This window comes from Haliaeetus albicilla, chromosome 10 (assembly GCF_947461875.1).
Source record: "Haliaeetus albicilla chromosome 10, bHalAlb1.1, whole genome shotgun sequence".
In the NCBI taxonomy this organism is placed as follows: domain Eukaryota; kingdom Metazoa; phylum Chordata; class Aves; order Accipitriformes; family Accipitridae; genus Haliaeetus; species Haliaeetus albicilla.
In genome coordinates this window covers 29,480,178-29,495,985 of record NC_091492.1, presented here as the reverse complement: position 1 = coordinate 29,495,985, position 15,808 = coordinate 29,480,178, and the positions used below count along the sequence as shown (strand labels likewise).

At 50.4% G+C, this 15,808-nt stretch overlaps 1 protein-coding gene across 5 annotated transcripts in view; it reads right to left on the bottom strand.

The window, feature by feature from the left end:
• Positions 1-5,232: 5,232 nt before the first annotated feature.
• Positions 5,233-15,808, bottom strand: part of SSH1 (slingshot protein phosphatase 1) — a 41,507-nt gene continuing 30,931 nt past the window's right edge. For 3 of the 5 annotated variants that reach the window (XM_069794594.1, XM_069794595.1, XM_009915685.2), the window contains 5 exons: positions 14,917-14,963; positions 13,406-13,552; positions 12,511-12,711; positions 10,954-11,584; positions 5,233-10,481 (listed from right to left, as the gene is read on the bottom strand). In XM_069794594.1, coding sequence (XP_069650695.1) covers positions 9,204-10,481; positions 10,954-11,584; positions 12,511-12,711; positions 13,406-13,552; positions 14,917-14,963 — 2,304 coding nt within the window. In that variant the 3' untranslated portion in view covers positions 5,233-9,203. Of the gene's footprint in view, positions 10,482-10,690; positions 10,876-10,953; positions 11,585-12,510; positions 12,712-13,405; positions 13,553-14,916; positions 14,964-15,808 lie in introns of those variants that run through there. The other 2 variants (XR_011326622.1, XM_069794596.1) reach the window with 2 other exon arrangements.

Here is a 15,808-nt window from a genome sequence, read left to right as displayed (position 1 = left end):
CTGCTGCGGCTTGTCTGGGCAGGATCACCTCCGTCAGCTCCTCTGTGGGTTTCACGGAGAGCTTACAAACCCGCATCTGTGCCCCTGGCACTCTTCCCTGCCTCCCTGCCCTGTGCCCGATGGACACAAAGCATCTCCCCCAGCGCTCCTTCCTTGGAAGCGGAGCACAGCCTTGGTCTGCGTCCCAGTGTTTTGGGGAGAGATACCGCCTGCACAGAGCACACAGGGCAGAGACAGATCGGCTGGAATGATCTGTGGGAATATATTATTGCTAAGGGAATGGCTGTGACATAAAAAAGACCACTCGAGATAAACAGAGAAGCCCGACAGCAGCCTCAGAAACAAGTTTCCCTTAGGAGACTCCAAAACATAACTTAACAAAAATCCCTATTAACGCTCTGGGCATTTCTCTAAACAATCCTCCAAGCAGAAAGTTCCTCCCTTTGGATAATCCTTCTGCCAAACGGGCTCCTGTAAACTCTCTGGAAGGAGGGGGAGCAGGAGAGCTGGAGGGCTCAAATCCATTTATACACAGCCGGGATGCCTGGCATTGCAGCGAACCGCAGCGGCTGCCATGGCTCCCACCCCAGCAGCTCTTCCCCAGCGCTTTGCCTTTTATGGTGCACGAGGTGCTGGCTGCCTGATCCCGATCCTGGGAATCATCCCAAAGCGGGATGCAGGAAAACACCTAAATGGTCCCTAAAGAGACACAGGCAGTGGCACAGCTTCCGCAGGCACCTCCGCAGTGCTGGGGCTGAGTCAGGTGCTGCTTCCCAGCAGGGGCTGAGTTACCCCAATATCAGCCCAGAGTTTGTGAAGAGCTCCCAGCAACCTGCCCATCGACCCCAGGCTAAAGGCATCCTGCTGACACTCGGCGGGCCAGAAAATCCTGCTGGGGCCTCATCCAGAGCCCCCAGGGACCCCAGCAGCCCTCTGAGCACAGCTGATGCTCTCACATGGGTTGTGTGGCTGACACCTGGACCACGGTCTCTCGTGATGCCACCACCTCGTCCCCTGCTCCACGAGCCAGCTCAGGAGCGAGTGCTGGCTACCGTCAAGGGGAAGGAGCAAGGGATGACGGTTATCCCAGCCCTTATCAGCCCAGGAGCCAGCCAGGCCCCCTCGTAAGGGATAGTTTTTTATCAATGCACATTGCAGAGCTGCTCTGCAGCGAGACAAAACACCATTTGTTACCATTGGAAGTTTTAAATCCCCGCTGAGGCTGCCCAAAACAAACACAACCGCTTCCCAGCAGGACTGGGGCCGGCAGCCAGGCTCCCGAGCTGAGCAAGGAGCAGACGATATTCCCTGCAGACACCGGCAGTAGGGGGGGAACCTTGCAGCACCGATCCCACCAGGTACTGAAATGCTGCGGCAAGATTTGCTGACAGTTGCGTGAGTGACGAATTTTAAAGCCAAGTCACCTCTCCGTGGGATAAACTCACCAGCCTGAGGCATGCTTGGCAGTGGCACGATGACCTGATCAATAACTTGGTTTTTTTCCCCTTGAGCCAACGCCCTTGGTTCCCCATTCCAAAGCCAAATACATTCTAGGTTTCTCACAAACTGTCATGATTTGGAGATATCATCTTGATTTTTTTGGCCTGCCCTGTGTGGGCGTCATAGAGCCCAGGGCTGGTGTGGAAGCTGCACAGCTGGGTCATTGGACCTGGGTTTGCCCTACCCTGCTCTACAGTGTTTTGCACCACTTCCCTGTGAGCTGCTTATTAAACACTCAGGAAAGTCTGACATGGGAGCAATGTGGTTTCTGCTGCTGAACCGTCTGCATAAAAGGAAATGGCAGCTGCTGCAGCGTCGCCACTGCAGTGTTGCCCCTGCTGCCCCCGTCCTTCAAACCAGAGAGGAAGAGACTTTTAGGGAATATGCAACACCCAGGGTGAGGGCTGAGGCTGGAGCAAACCTGACCGGCTCATCAGCTGCTCCCCAGCTGAGCAGCTCCCCTGGCTGAAGCAGCAGAGCTGCTCGTATCAATACAAAATGCATGTGTGTGTATGTGCACACACAGAGAGGACCTGCCACCACATGTATTCCAAACAGCAGCACATTTGCAATGGCTGGATGGACCGGGAGCCTCGCCGGCAGCACAGCTTGGCCTGCGCCTGCTGCAGCCCTGCATCCCCTGCCCCTCCATCCATCGCAGGAACCAGCTCATCTCATGTAGGCAGTGCCCACTCTCAGCTTCTGCTTAGAAAAATATTTACATTTCTACCCCTTTAGAGTCAGCGTGGCTGTCCAGCCACAACCCAGTGTAAAGTGACACAGAGGCATCACACTGGGGCTGCAGGCAGCTGAGACCCACTGCCAGAGCAACAGCTTCTCCTCTTTGCTGCAGCAGGCTGCTGGTGTTGAAGTGCAGCAGTGGCCCTTTGCATCCCTCCTGTTGCTTCTCTGTGCGCATCGCTTTGTTCACTAAAACCAGCCTCACTCACCTGCCAAACCTGATCTTTTCCCCCAATAACATCATTATAATATCTGCTCACCACCCCTGCGGTCACCCAACCCCAACATGAAACAGAGAAAAGCTGGTAGGGAACCATCCTCCTCCCATCAAGGGCAAAGAATGGAGTCAGAGGGTCTTCAAGGAGATCTGCTCCTTTCCAATTACTGCTCGGTACCACTTCCAGGCTCCTCCACTGGGCAGGTGAGGCAATGGATCTGGTCAGATCTCGCATCTTCCCACTGCCCTGGGTCCCAACCAGGAGGGCACCCAGTGCCAGGCTGCCCCTGCCATGATCTGCCCGCAGAGGCTTCATGCTCAGGCATCTCCTTTCACCAGTGAGGCTATAAATAAACCCTCTGACGGTCGTCGGAGAGAACGTGTCTTGCTCCAGATGTTGCCTGTCTTTGCCATAGCAACATCACAACAGGATGTAACATTTGGCCATAACAAGAACCGCTCCATAAAGAACCAACTTTCAATCATAACAAGAACAAAAAGACACACAAACTCACCGGCAGTCACAGGGCACCCTCTGGCCATTCCACAGTCCTGTCTCGTGGTGCCTCTCTAACATATAAGCTCTTACATGCAGGTCTTGAGATGCAAACCTGCACACAGCTACGGTGGGGAGATCTCCATCTTTGGGAAGCCGCAGGGAGTGGGGCGCGTTGTCCTGTGAACCAGCCAAGCATTGGCTAAGGGACAGACTCTGTCCCAAGGACCTCAAAAGCATGATGCAGCAGAAAGCTGTTGTCTCCCCAAACCAGAGGTCTGGTGTGTGGGAGCCTCTGGGGCTCCCAGCTCAGCACGGAGCTTCCAGTTCTGCTGTGGCTCAGTGCTGGAGAGAGTTAACCCCCAGGGTGTAAAAGTCGTACACACACACACGCACACTCGCTCCCGTTGTTTTCCTTCATGTGTCATCATATAAGCATGTCTGGGCAACCCTCGGAAGGCCTTGACAGCCAGCCAAGCGCTCCGTGCCGGGGCGACTCAGCCCGGGGGTCTCTGTCCTTGATCAGGGGAGTGTCAGATGCCAGTTCCAGCTCCTGATGCTGCAGCTCCTGCAGCAGGTATCTGCTCACACAGCGGCAGACCAGCTCAGCACCCTGCTCCCGTGTCTGGGAGAAGAGCTGCATTTCCACCAGAGATGCTCGGAGGTGTAAGGAGAAGACCAAAACCCTCACAAACCCATCCCAAGGAGCCCAGGGGTCTGCCCTCTGTCATTTGCAGATTATTTTCCCAGCTGGTGAACTGCTGTCTGTGCACAAGACCCTGTGAGTGCTGCCCAGAAATGTGTCGGTGACACGAAGCAGCATCAGCCAGCACATGCCACGTGTGACCCCAGTGTGAGACTCAGCTGCAGGGCGAAAGGAAGATGTTCCCCAGCTCCTTGCTTTCACACAGCATATTGCTGTACCCTTACCACACCGGAATCAAACCCAGCCTCTGCTAAGGCCACAGTAGGACTTAAGTCACTTAATTCACCCTGATGAGTTTGTGGCCCGAGCTCCGTGCGCATGAGGAGTTGGCAAGTGAGCATCGTGAAGTTAGCTGCAAGTACCGGTTCCTGCCCAGGTCTGGGCGGCTGGATCCGGTGAGAGTGTCACAGCCCCCTGGGGCAGCCGGGCTGAGCGCCGGGGCAGGGAGGGCAGGCAGTAAATCATGCTTTGCTGCGCTCAACTGATGGGTGACAGACAGCTGCCAACTCCAAGCCGAGTCAACCCCCCAAAACCCTAAAAAGCAAGTTATTTCTGGTGGGGGTTAATGACTCTAAGGGCAATTAGCAAGTGTGCCAAAGCTGGAGAGCATCCCCAGCCTGCGCTTTGCTACCCTGCCAAGGTAAACACTGACATGTTCCTCCCTGAAGCAGCTTTGAGAGTGAGAACAATCCCAGGCATAACAAGACTCCTCACAGGCACACGAGACAGATGCTTGCCATTTGCCTTTAAAGGCAAAATTTTGTGAATGCCCAAGGAAGGGCTGGTCCCACCTCGGGGGGATCATGGGGCAGCAGCAAGATGGGCTCAGGGCAGAAGAGCCACATCCCACGATTTAGCTCCTCGGCTTTCACTCAGGGGATTTGCTCTTTGGAGGGGACTGTAGCACAGGTCTGTGGGAATTAAAAAGCCCATGTCACTGCAGTAGCACCAAGCCCCTCTCCAAATAAGTACTTTTCCGTGCCCCGTGCAGGGAGGGCTCAGCACGGCGCAGGCATTGCTTTCACACGCACGACCGCTCCACTGCCAACGTCCGCTTGGTGCCGGGGAACGCTCGCCAAGAGGTGAGCAGCTTCTCCTTAAACCCAGCCTGGGGTCTCCGAAAAGAGGCTAGGCGGAGAATTACAGATTTCAGTTCTACTCCTACCTCCAGGAATTAAGCATATTTCTCTTTCTTTCCCTTTTCCCCTTAAAAAACCTGCAAGTGAGCCCATGCCACAGCTCAGGTGTGTTTCTGCAGTGCTCACCTTCCTCACAGGGCAGCTGAAATGCGTCCAGTGCTGCAAGGACACAGTGAGAGGGACAAAGGCATCTCCTGGTCTGGCTTTTAGGGGTGGCAGAAAACAGCCAGGACCCAAAAACCAGGGAAGAGCAGCCAGGACAGACGGGAAGAGATAACACGGGGCAGGGGGCTGTGGGAGCCAGGCAGCGGCTGCTGCTCCAATGATACGCACCCATCGACTCCTTTTCTTTCTGCCCCCTCCCGCCCCAGTGGGGCCTGTTCCCCATGGCCAGGCTGATCCTTCCCCACTTCCAAAAATGCTGCAAAGCGCATTTGTAAAAGGAAAACAAAAAAAGTTTATTTTTCTCACAAGAAGCACATAAAATATACAGTACATTTTTACAAACAAAAGTAAAAAAAAGTGCATTATGCATCGCCTACTGCGAACGTACAGTACAAAAGATACCGCATATTTAAATATAAAACCAGAATTAAGAAATACCATGAAATAAAAGGAACATTGTTATCATAAGAGTACAGCAATGCACTGGAACAGCTACACGTTACTCACTCACCCCTCCTCTCCGGGTCTGTGGTCACAGTCTGGGAGCCGGCTCCCCAGCAAAGAGCTGGCGATGCCAGCAAGGGGACACGACCAAACCAAACACCACCTTCACGGAAAGGACAACCAGGACGACGGCTATTGCTATCGCACAGACCGACAAAGCCTGGACTGGAAATAAGGTGCCAGTTTTGTGCATTTTGGGTTGTCTGGCAGAACGGGACTGGGTTTGGATTCACACCCGGCAATCTGCTGAGCAAAGCGCAGCCGGCTGTTGATGAGACATCTCCCTGGACACCCCCTGTCCGCGTTTCTGCAGCAATGCATAGATAAATGGGGGCGCCAGGAGCTGCAGCCGGCACGGCAGTGTCTCAGCGCAGCCCTTTTGGTTTTGCCATATATAGAGCAGAAGGGAAGTGGTTAGCAGTGCTGAGCTCAGTGGGGCCGGGAGGTCAATATGTAGAAGTAGTAACGGTCTCACTGCCATCGGAAACACCAAAAGCACCAAAAAAAAAAAAAAAAAAAAAAAAAGAACAGCAAACAGCAGAGTTTAACAGCTCAGCATAAATACACAGTATTTGTAAACTATTATTAAGGCACTCAATTGTAAAAGAACAATTACAATACGTGGGAGAGGACAAACACATCTACCTTCTCATGCAACAAATCTAATGAAGTCTGCAAGCATCATAGGTTTGGCTACAAAACCCTTTGAAATGGCACACTAGTGCTTCTAGCGCACGTTGGCTTCGAGACCGACTCCCACTAAACCGTGCCTCTATCCCGACAGCATCGCGGTGACGCAGTGATGGAGCCCGATGAGTGAAGTGGTGGGGTTGGTCCAGCGAGAGCTGAGTCCAAGTGACATGCAAGGGGAAGGCGGTCAGTGCTGAGCTACGCCCCGGGAAAGCAGTGGTTTGTATGCAGCAGAACTTGGCAGGCACTCAAGAAAACAGGAAGGAAATATAGATGTTCGCTTGCATCAGTTAACGGAATTTTTCTGAATTTATTCAAATCTGACGCCCCCACTTCTTCCCTTGGCCGGGCAGCAATGGGAAGCATCTGCAGCGCTGAGAAAGGTGCCGGTGTAACATACAGCGGAGAAAGATAATCGTGCAAAAGGCCCTTGCAAGGTGAGGCCGACGATCAAACTGTGCTGGGATCAAACCTGAGCGCAGTGCTGCGAGGGCAGAGGCTTGCCAGGCAAGAAGCACAACGGACGTCCCAGGCAGCTGCCCTGAGCCCTGCAGGCATCAAACAGCCCCAGGGCCTCCTGTGTGCCCCTGTCACCTGCCCCCTTTCATAAATCAGAATCTGGGTGTAAACAAGGATAGTAAAGATGATACAAATATAGGAAATTTATTGCAGTAGATGTGGATGTGCACATGCACCCATGGTACGCTGACGTCTCGTAGAGTATTTCAGTCCTACTTGGAACACGACCCAGCATTTTCTCAGCCCTAAAAAACAAAGACTTGTGCACATTTTCCAGGGTCCCCTCACGCAGCAGCTTTTGCTTCAAACCAGCTTTCATGGGTGAAACAGGAAGTGTGCCTTAAGCTAAAAATGTACATCAAATTTAAGACTCTTTAAGGAGGGACATTTATTTACTGATTGCCAGTCCCTACAATTCCTCACACCTAATATAAAAATGTGGGGTCTTATGCTTAAGGAAAAGGGCATTTAGGACAGCAAAACACATGGCTCCCTTTCTCAAGACAGTGGATTTTTGATTAATACAGACTCTGAGAACGATTGCTTGCAGCCCTGCTCTCTCTCCCACCTCAAGGAGGGGATTTTTAAGAATGGCTTTCAATGGAGATCTTAAAATGTGGGCGAGCTCGCACTCACAGCCTGGTTGCTAAATGAGCAAATCCATCCCTTTGCCATCACTGTCCCCCGAGGTCTGTTCTGACCCCCAAACCTGCTTCAATATAGTACTCCAAAGGCACAAGCAGCCAGCACGGTTTCAGATGGGACTCGGAGAGCACCAAGGTTTGGAGCATGTCCCCTCCATGCTTCTCAAGCTCTTCCCTCCTGACTTGGCCAGGTCCTGCACAGAGCAGTTCTCGATCTGGCTGGCTGCCCAAAATATTCTAAGAAAACGTGCATTTCATATAGCATCAATGAACTGCTGCATTTCAAGCGTTTCCCACAGCAGGACAGCAAGAGGAGGAGAGCACGGTAACACTGGTTTGAGACCGGTGCCCGAGAGCCAGCCTCTGGCGCGGGAAGGGACACGCTTCCTCGGCTACGATTGCTGCAGAGCGTGCAGCACCACTGGGACCTCACCAAGGGAGAGCACGGGCAGCCCCCGGCTTCCTCCCTGCAGGTCATGCCAGCTTTCCTCCGAAAGGAGATCTCACCCACACCTTCAATATCCCTCTCCCTTTGGGGTGAGCCCGTATTTCTGTTTGACAGCTCACCCTGAAGGATGCACACACGCCCCTGAGAGCAGGATTTATGCTTCCGTCGCTCCTGGCAGGAGGCTGGTGCAGCCCTGCAAGAGCTGGGACACGTACACCCGGGCTCCCTGCTCTGGGGCCACCCAGCCTGCTGACACCCAGCATAAATAAACCCCTGGACTTTGCCAACAGCTTCAGAGGCTGCTGGCAAACCAAGGATGCAGGAACCATTCTACCAAAACTAACAGCAATAATCAGAAAAGACACACGTTCACCTATTGCCTACTGGGATTTCAAATGCGTGGGGACACCAGGAGAGCCGTGCCTCCTTGGCAGTCTCGCTGGCATGGCGTGTCACCAACAGTCTGATGAAGAAGAGTCCCCAACGCAGGATCCACAACACCGACACAGCATCACACAAAGCTTCACTAGGGTCCATGGTCACTTACTGGCCAGGCTCGTCATTAGTACTGGGACACTACAAACCACAACGACAGCAAAAACACCCAAAGAACACGACGCCTCTCCACATGAGCGTAAGCCTGCAACAGCAATACAGTCTGGGCGTCACTCCGGCACCAACACGAGACTATGACAATTCACCCGGTTACGCAGCGAAGACGGACTAACGCCAGCAGGTCACACAGTCAACACGAACACAGCTTGATACTCCTTCACTTCACAGCTAGGTCACTCAGTGCGGTAAAGCCTCTGTCTCCATCCTCCTCCAGGCCTTTGCAGTTAACATTAAGGGAATACCTTCAAACAACGGTTAAGTATTGTAGGGAAAGCCTTTTTTAAAAAAAAACCCAAGCAAACAACAAACCAAGACAAAAAGTCAGCAAGAACAGAGGTAGTGTTCATGTCACCATTTTAAGGATTTTTCCACAAGTGCCCTGTTTTAACTAGAGACTTGTGTTTGTTCTGTAAAAAAAAAGTCATGACTAATTATTTTGTTGAGTCATTGAAACAGAGTATTTCAGCATTTTATATATAGATAGATAAATAGATACAAATATCTATCTATATATACACACATACACAAAAACACATTATTATACTTGGCAAACAGTACTAGAAATAGCATCCTGCAGGACAACAGGCAATTCACACACAAAGTCCTCTTCTAAGCCATGCAATACATTTTATTTTCCCTTGTGCCATTCATCATGACCCATTATGCTTTTTTTCCTCCCCACTTAGAGTACAAGAAGGGGAAGAAGAGGTGGCATCAGATGAACTACTGCAAGTCAGATGATAAAACTGCATTGGTGCAATGAATAAATGCCATAAAACCCCCCAAATCCACCTCCCTACTCCCCCCCACCAGAAGGCATCAACTTTTGCCCATCCAAAGCGTGTTCTTCAAGTTTCCAACTGCTGGCTTTGCTGCCAGTTTGGAGGTGACATCTGCACTCCTCAGCGTGGATTGTGGCTCACAGAGCACGGAAGACTCGCTTGAAACGGCCTCTTTTGAGTCTGTTATGGTTGATACATCCATGTCAGTTGATAAGTCCTCAGAGGACAAGTTAAGACATCCTAGCTTGGCGAGAGAATTGGACCTTTTCAGAGGAGAAGACACAGTTAAGCCAGCCAGCCGCAACCTGGTCTCGATTTCCTGAGTTCGCTGCTTCACCAGGCCGGGCTTGCCCCGCACGCTGTGGATACTGTCGCTGCTGGAGCTACGTGTTAGGTTGGAGCTCCGAGAGGAGGAGGGAGTGTAGCAGATGGTCTTCAGGAAGTCCTTGGTGAAACTGCTCGTGTGCTCCAACCGACACATCACAGGCGTGGAAGTTTTCTGAGAGATCCCCTCCAAGATGCGTTTCACCTCTAACTTCTCCACATCGTTTTCTGCATCTTCAGGTATCAACGGTGCTGGTCCCAGAAGAGGTACGAGGCTGTGATGTGAAATCAAATCCTCACTTTCCTCCACAATGCCGGAGCTGACTCTGCTCAGGGAGCTCTCTCTGAGCAGTGACGAGGCATCCGAGGGCAGGCTTTTCAACCGCTCCAGCTCTTTGGTATGCTTCCTAACCAAGCCTGCTTTCTGCAACTGAATAAGAGACTCCTGATGCTGCATCAAGTAACTGTTTGCACTTGGCTTTTCCAAGTCTTTGCTGAACAACAAGTACTTCAGATCCTTGGTAGGTCTGCTGTCTTTTCTGGCTAGAGACTCTTCTTTTACCACTTCTGTGTTAAGGAAGCTCTTGTCACAGTGCGAGTTTCTCCTGGGCAGCAGAGTTTTGACTGGGGTTTTTGGTACATCTTTTCCTTTCTCCAAAATGCTGCAGTGTTGATCAAGTGATTTGCAAGTGCTGGCATCCAAAGTACCAGTTCCTGCCGACAGAGGAAGCGGAGCCTCGTTATTTTTAGTTCTGATTGCTTCCTCTGAGTGTGCCTTGCTGGGCAGGTGGTCCGCCAAGTTGGAATTGATGTGGGAGAGGAGGGCTGGTTGCGTGCAGATGGTGGTGCTGCGGCGCGCAGTGCCGGGGTTCAACTTTTCGCACTGGTCCCCAAAGGGGTCAGGGGACAAACTGGCCGAGGAATACATGCAGTCAGTGCAAGACTGATAGGAAGGCTTGACCTTACTGAGGATCCCAAATACAGCATCATGCTGCAAAAAAGAAAACAGGTACAGATAAATGTGCACAGAACAGGACATCAGCAATCAGCAGAGCGAGAGGCACACACTGCAGGATATATTTACAGGCAAGCAGATTTGAAACAAAACCCATTTCCACTTCTCTTAAGGCCCTGCAGCAGGTACAAAAGCCATGTACTTTCTCAGCAGACAGTATCGTCAATGGAAGAATGAATACCTACCGTTTCAAGCGATGGTCATGCAAGCAAGTTGCCCAAAGCAGTTTACAGGGCACTCACATGTGTGTGCTCTCTCTCTGGCATCTAAATCCATAGCTTGGGCAAGCAAAGACATGTTCAGAAGCACTTCGAAAAGGAAGAAGCTCATCATGGAATGAAAGGCTTTATCCAAGTCAAATGAAACTGTGCTATGAAGATGAGAAGAGCAGTTTCACTTGCAGTAGAGTCAGCCATGCTAATCACCTACATTTCAACTCCATACGCACCTCAAAATCCTCTGGGCAACTCCTTTTGCTGTTGTTGTTATTCAAGTTCTCTCTATTAAGCCTGCTCTCCTCCTTGTGCATGGACAAACGCCGCTTCCACTTCTCCATCGGATTTTCATCCCTGACACTGTCCTCCCCTCGGTCCCCAGGGCCCAGCACTATCCTTCCCTTCCGGGGGCTGAAGTCCAGTTTCTTCTTCACCTCCTTCTCGCAGAAACTGCTCAGCTCTGCCAGCGGCTCTGCTGTCTCCAGGGCTTTTGCTGTCTCCAGCAGCCTTCCCTCTGAAGGTGCAGATGGAGGCTGTCCCACCAGCGAGGCAGTGCGCTCTGCAAGCGCATCGCGCTCCAGCTCCTCCACGTGGAAAAAGCCCTCCCTGCCACTGGGAATCTTGTTCTCCAGCAGCGTGTCCGAGAGGCGCCGGAAGCAGTAATTAAAGCCCACAGACACTTCTGTGCTGCCGCGGTTGTCCAGGTATGCCGACTGCGAAGGCGTGTCCAGGTCAGCCAGGCGGTTTTCTAGGTCGATGTCTAAGCTCTCGAGTAAAAAATCGCCTGACCCAGTGGTACCGTCTGTGTTCTGGGGTAGGTTGCTCTCTGCCTGCTGCTTCCACAGCTTGTTGTGGCGCTGCTTGCTGGGGGAATGGACAAAGACACAAGTGACTACCGTTGAACTGTAGGATGCTCAGTTCCAGGAACGTCCCTCCCTCTCCACAACCCAGAACTGAAACGCTGACCTCTGGATCCAGCCCTCCAGTCCCACTTGGACAAAACCATCTTTAGCATCAGGATTTTGTCCCTCCCGCCTGCCCATGCCAGAGTCTCTTTGGCCCAGCAGACTCACAGCAGTGCCCTGCACTGCACCCATGATGGGAACAGCCCTTGGGAGGAGTCCCTCAGGGCAGAGGGGCACAGAGCCCCCCCATCAGAGCAAAACACTCTGAACCAACATCTCTGCACATCTCATGGCACAGTTCCTGCTGAACCAGAGTGAAAAATTTTCCCCCTCTTCCCCCATTAGAGCCCAGGCCAAGCAGAGCATGCAGAAACCCTTATTAGATACTACAGCACTTGCAACGACAAAGACTTGTGATTGGCATGGTCACCCAGAACTGCAAATGATTTGCCTCCAACCCTGCCTGAGCTCAGTTCTGCCTCATAAAACAAGAACAATGTTTTGCTGAACAGTACTGGCTGCTGAGAAATACGAACATGCTTCCCAAACGCAGAGAACCCTCACTGAATTAAACCAGAGCAGATCTCCCTAAAAGACAGCTAATTTCCATCCAGGGAGACCTGGCATAGAAAAGGTTTAGAAAAAACACAATTAGCCCAGGCTTCTGCATCTGCCCTTCTAAAGAGGACCCTTCAGACTACAGCACCACACTGCCAGCATCTTTGAGCATGACATGCATGTGTGCAAGACATTGGCAGAAGAACCTATTGCCTGAACAGAACTCCATGGAGATTAATATTTTGTGATACAAAAACACGAGCAGTTGCCTACAATTAGCTCCTTTACTTCCTGCAAGTCACCTTTCCCTTCATCCTGTCGCCTTACCTCGCATCTAAAATGCCTTCATATTCCAAAAGCTGTCTCATGAAGCCTGCATTTGGTCTTGCAATGCTGCGTTTTTGCTTCACATAATTATAGGCCTTTTCCAGTGACCAGCCAAATTCCTTCATTGCATAAGCTATAACAGTAGATGCTGACCGGCTCACACCCATTTTGCAGTGCACCAGGCACTTGGAGTGATTCTTCCTGCAGAAGGACAAACAGGAAAATACATCTCATCTTTCTGGTTATGGTATCTGTTGTTACTGTTTTACATGGTGGAGGGACAGCACTTTGTCCCCCTGAACACCCTAACACCATGGCTCAGCAGGTGAGAAACGTTTCGGATTAAGGGGGCCATGAGAAAAATCTCTCTCCAGAAAAGCTGGGAGTTAGAGAAGGGCAGCCTCAATCATGCTCCATTTCAGAGACCACCATGAAGCCTCCTGCCTGCCTGCCTGCCCGAGTCTTTGGATACAGGGATAAGCAGGAACAACCCGAATGTAAAAGCCCAGCAGAGTTTGACGGGCTCTGTCACCATCTCTTGTCTGCAGAGACAGCTGGGGCTAGTCCAACACAGACATGTTGGACTATTTCCAGAACTTCTTGAGAAGAGGAAATGTCCTCGTTTCCTTTTGGAAGCAAAACAAAATAATAAAAAATATCACAGGCTAGGAACAGGTTAATGCCAGTATAGGAAGAGACCAGGTATGGGGAATTTCCAGGGACGCAGAAAACTCCTGGCAAAAGCAGTAAAGCAAAAGCCCTGTTGCTTCCTTCAGTGGTGGTGCAGTTTCAGGGAGGGCCCAGCTCCATGCTGGATGAAACCCACAGGGCACAGTGTCAGACCCCATGGCATGGATGTGCTCTCACACTAAGTCACATCTCCCAGCCCACTTACTTGGCCTTGTTTATAAAGTGGTATGCCTCATTCCAGTGAGCCAGGAGGTCTGTTGTCTCCTCGTCATACACTCTGATATTGTGATATGCGAACAAACCGGGGAAAAAATTATCAATTTCCCTGGTCACATTCAAAATGTAGTCGATGCTGTGGAGAACAAAAAGAAAAATGAAGCTGAACTGCCATGGTCATGAAAGGGAACTGACACACATTGTGAAGTCCGTGAAATCTGACACAACATGAGCTGTAAGATTTTATCTAGAGCTCTAATCCTGAACCCCTGGGACACCCGGTGACACAGGTCACGCACATGACGTGCAGGGCCTGTCCATTCACCCATCTCTCGCCACTGGCATATCCCATTCAAAGCATCAAAAGACCTTGAGGTCTCGCGAGCACATGAAGTTTATTTTCTCCTGTCTGCCGAGCCTTTGTAACCCAATCAGAAACTCCTCGCTGTGTGCCATGAACAGCTTCTAGGGTGCGAAAGAAAAAAAGTGCATCAGCTGCAAGTGATTCGTTTGGGCAAGAGGTGGGAACAGACCCCAGGAATCACAATTTTCAACTGCAGGCTTTAGCTGCAAAGCTGTCCTTTTCTCTTCTTTCTGACCAAAAATATGGAACAAGAGTCATGTGGTATCTCTCGATTCCTGCCAAAGATTACAGCAGAGATTACAATGTACCTGGAGAGAACGAATGTCCATATTGATTTATTACCTCCTATCATTCAGACAAATCGAGAACACAGGATATTTGTTTCAGAATCTGTCCAGCTTTGACCTTTAGACATTGCACGTCAAGATGCCTTCCCCATAGATCCGAAGTATTAATGCACTGGTTGATTTACTTGTTCAAAGATGTTCAGACATCTGTTCTCAAGGACTCCAAATTAAACATTTTTAGTCATGCTGTTGAGCAATATTTTTCAGATTCTCACATCAAGGTTGGTGTATGCCTTGGGCAAGCAGCAAATATTTATATGCAAAATTCTCACTCGTCCAAAAAGCGTGAAAGTAAATCAAGCCAAGAAGCGGTGCGGTGATGAGAGCGTGGTGAAAGACAGCCCTGCAGCTGCCTGTCTGGGCAGGTGAGATGGAGATTGCTCATCCACAGGAAGTTCTGCTCCATTTAGATAGAGTTTTTTCCTAAGCTTAGCGCCGTAATATTTGCTCTTCTGCAGCCTGCAGGAATTCACACATGACACAACAATATGTATGGCCGTTTCACGCTCAGCTGCTACACATTGTGAGGGTTTCTGAGATCTTGATGTACTTCACAAACAAGAAGCTTTGTTATTTTCACTCTACATGTTATTGACAGAAATGAGGTAGGAAAGGTTTCTCAACCAAGGTCTTGATGGTAGGTTACCCACATCACTAGGAATGGGCCCAAACTCATCTTTACAGTCTACAAATGTTATATGTCACTGCAAGAGATCTGAATGTAAGTTAAAGGCAAACGACTGGAGGTTTCAGAGTCTAAGGCTGGTGTCTGAAAGGTGCTGTACTCACCCTGAGCCCTGCAGCTCCTCGAGATTGGAGGCATTCCACTCGGACCCCTGCAACAGCCACAAAACACACATTTCAAAGGAGCCCAAGAGCCTCCCTGTTTCCTAAGTTCTGCAGTACCCCAGCCTCAGCAATCTTCCTTAGCTGCTGACTAAAATATTGATAATAGCCTCTGAAACAGGAATATGGCACCAGGGCAACCAGCGCTGCAGCTCAGCACAAAGATGTCCTGTCCCAAACAGGCAGAGACATCCTCATCTAAGGAGATAGTTCTAGGCCAGCGTGTGACTGAGCACATCCCAAATCACCGGCCCCGGCCACTCTGACTTTTTAAACAGAGATAAGTTGTGCAGGGAAAGAAAATGATTATATGTAGCATGACTGGGATCACAGGTATATGAAAAGTGAGGCAAATCCTGAAAGCTATGGGGGTGGTTACACCTTGTATGCCCCCCATATCTGCAAAACAGAAAGCTAAAAACAGTTTAAAAAGCAGGTTTTGCCCTCAAACATGAGCACTTCCTCTGACTCTGTCCAGAACAAAAAAAATCCAAAAAACCAAACCAAAACAAAAAGACCCAAGCATAATGGGCACAAATGTGTTCATCTCAAGCAAGTCTTTGTTCCGCCTGGTTTTGCTTGGAGTACCATCTAGTGGCAAAAGTTTAGACAAAACACACATCGTTCTTCGCTTCTGCACCAAGTGCATATCACCTTTAGCCTTATTCTTTATATAGCTCTGGCCATGCCTACAGAAAGAACTTCATAGGCTCAGTCGAGAAAAAACAATACGGTGACCCTAATCAGAGTCAAAGAGCAAATGGCTGTCACATCGGGGCAGCATCCACAGCTAGATCTTTGTTTGTCATAAAACAAAATCTCCATTGCTAGAAAT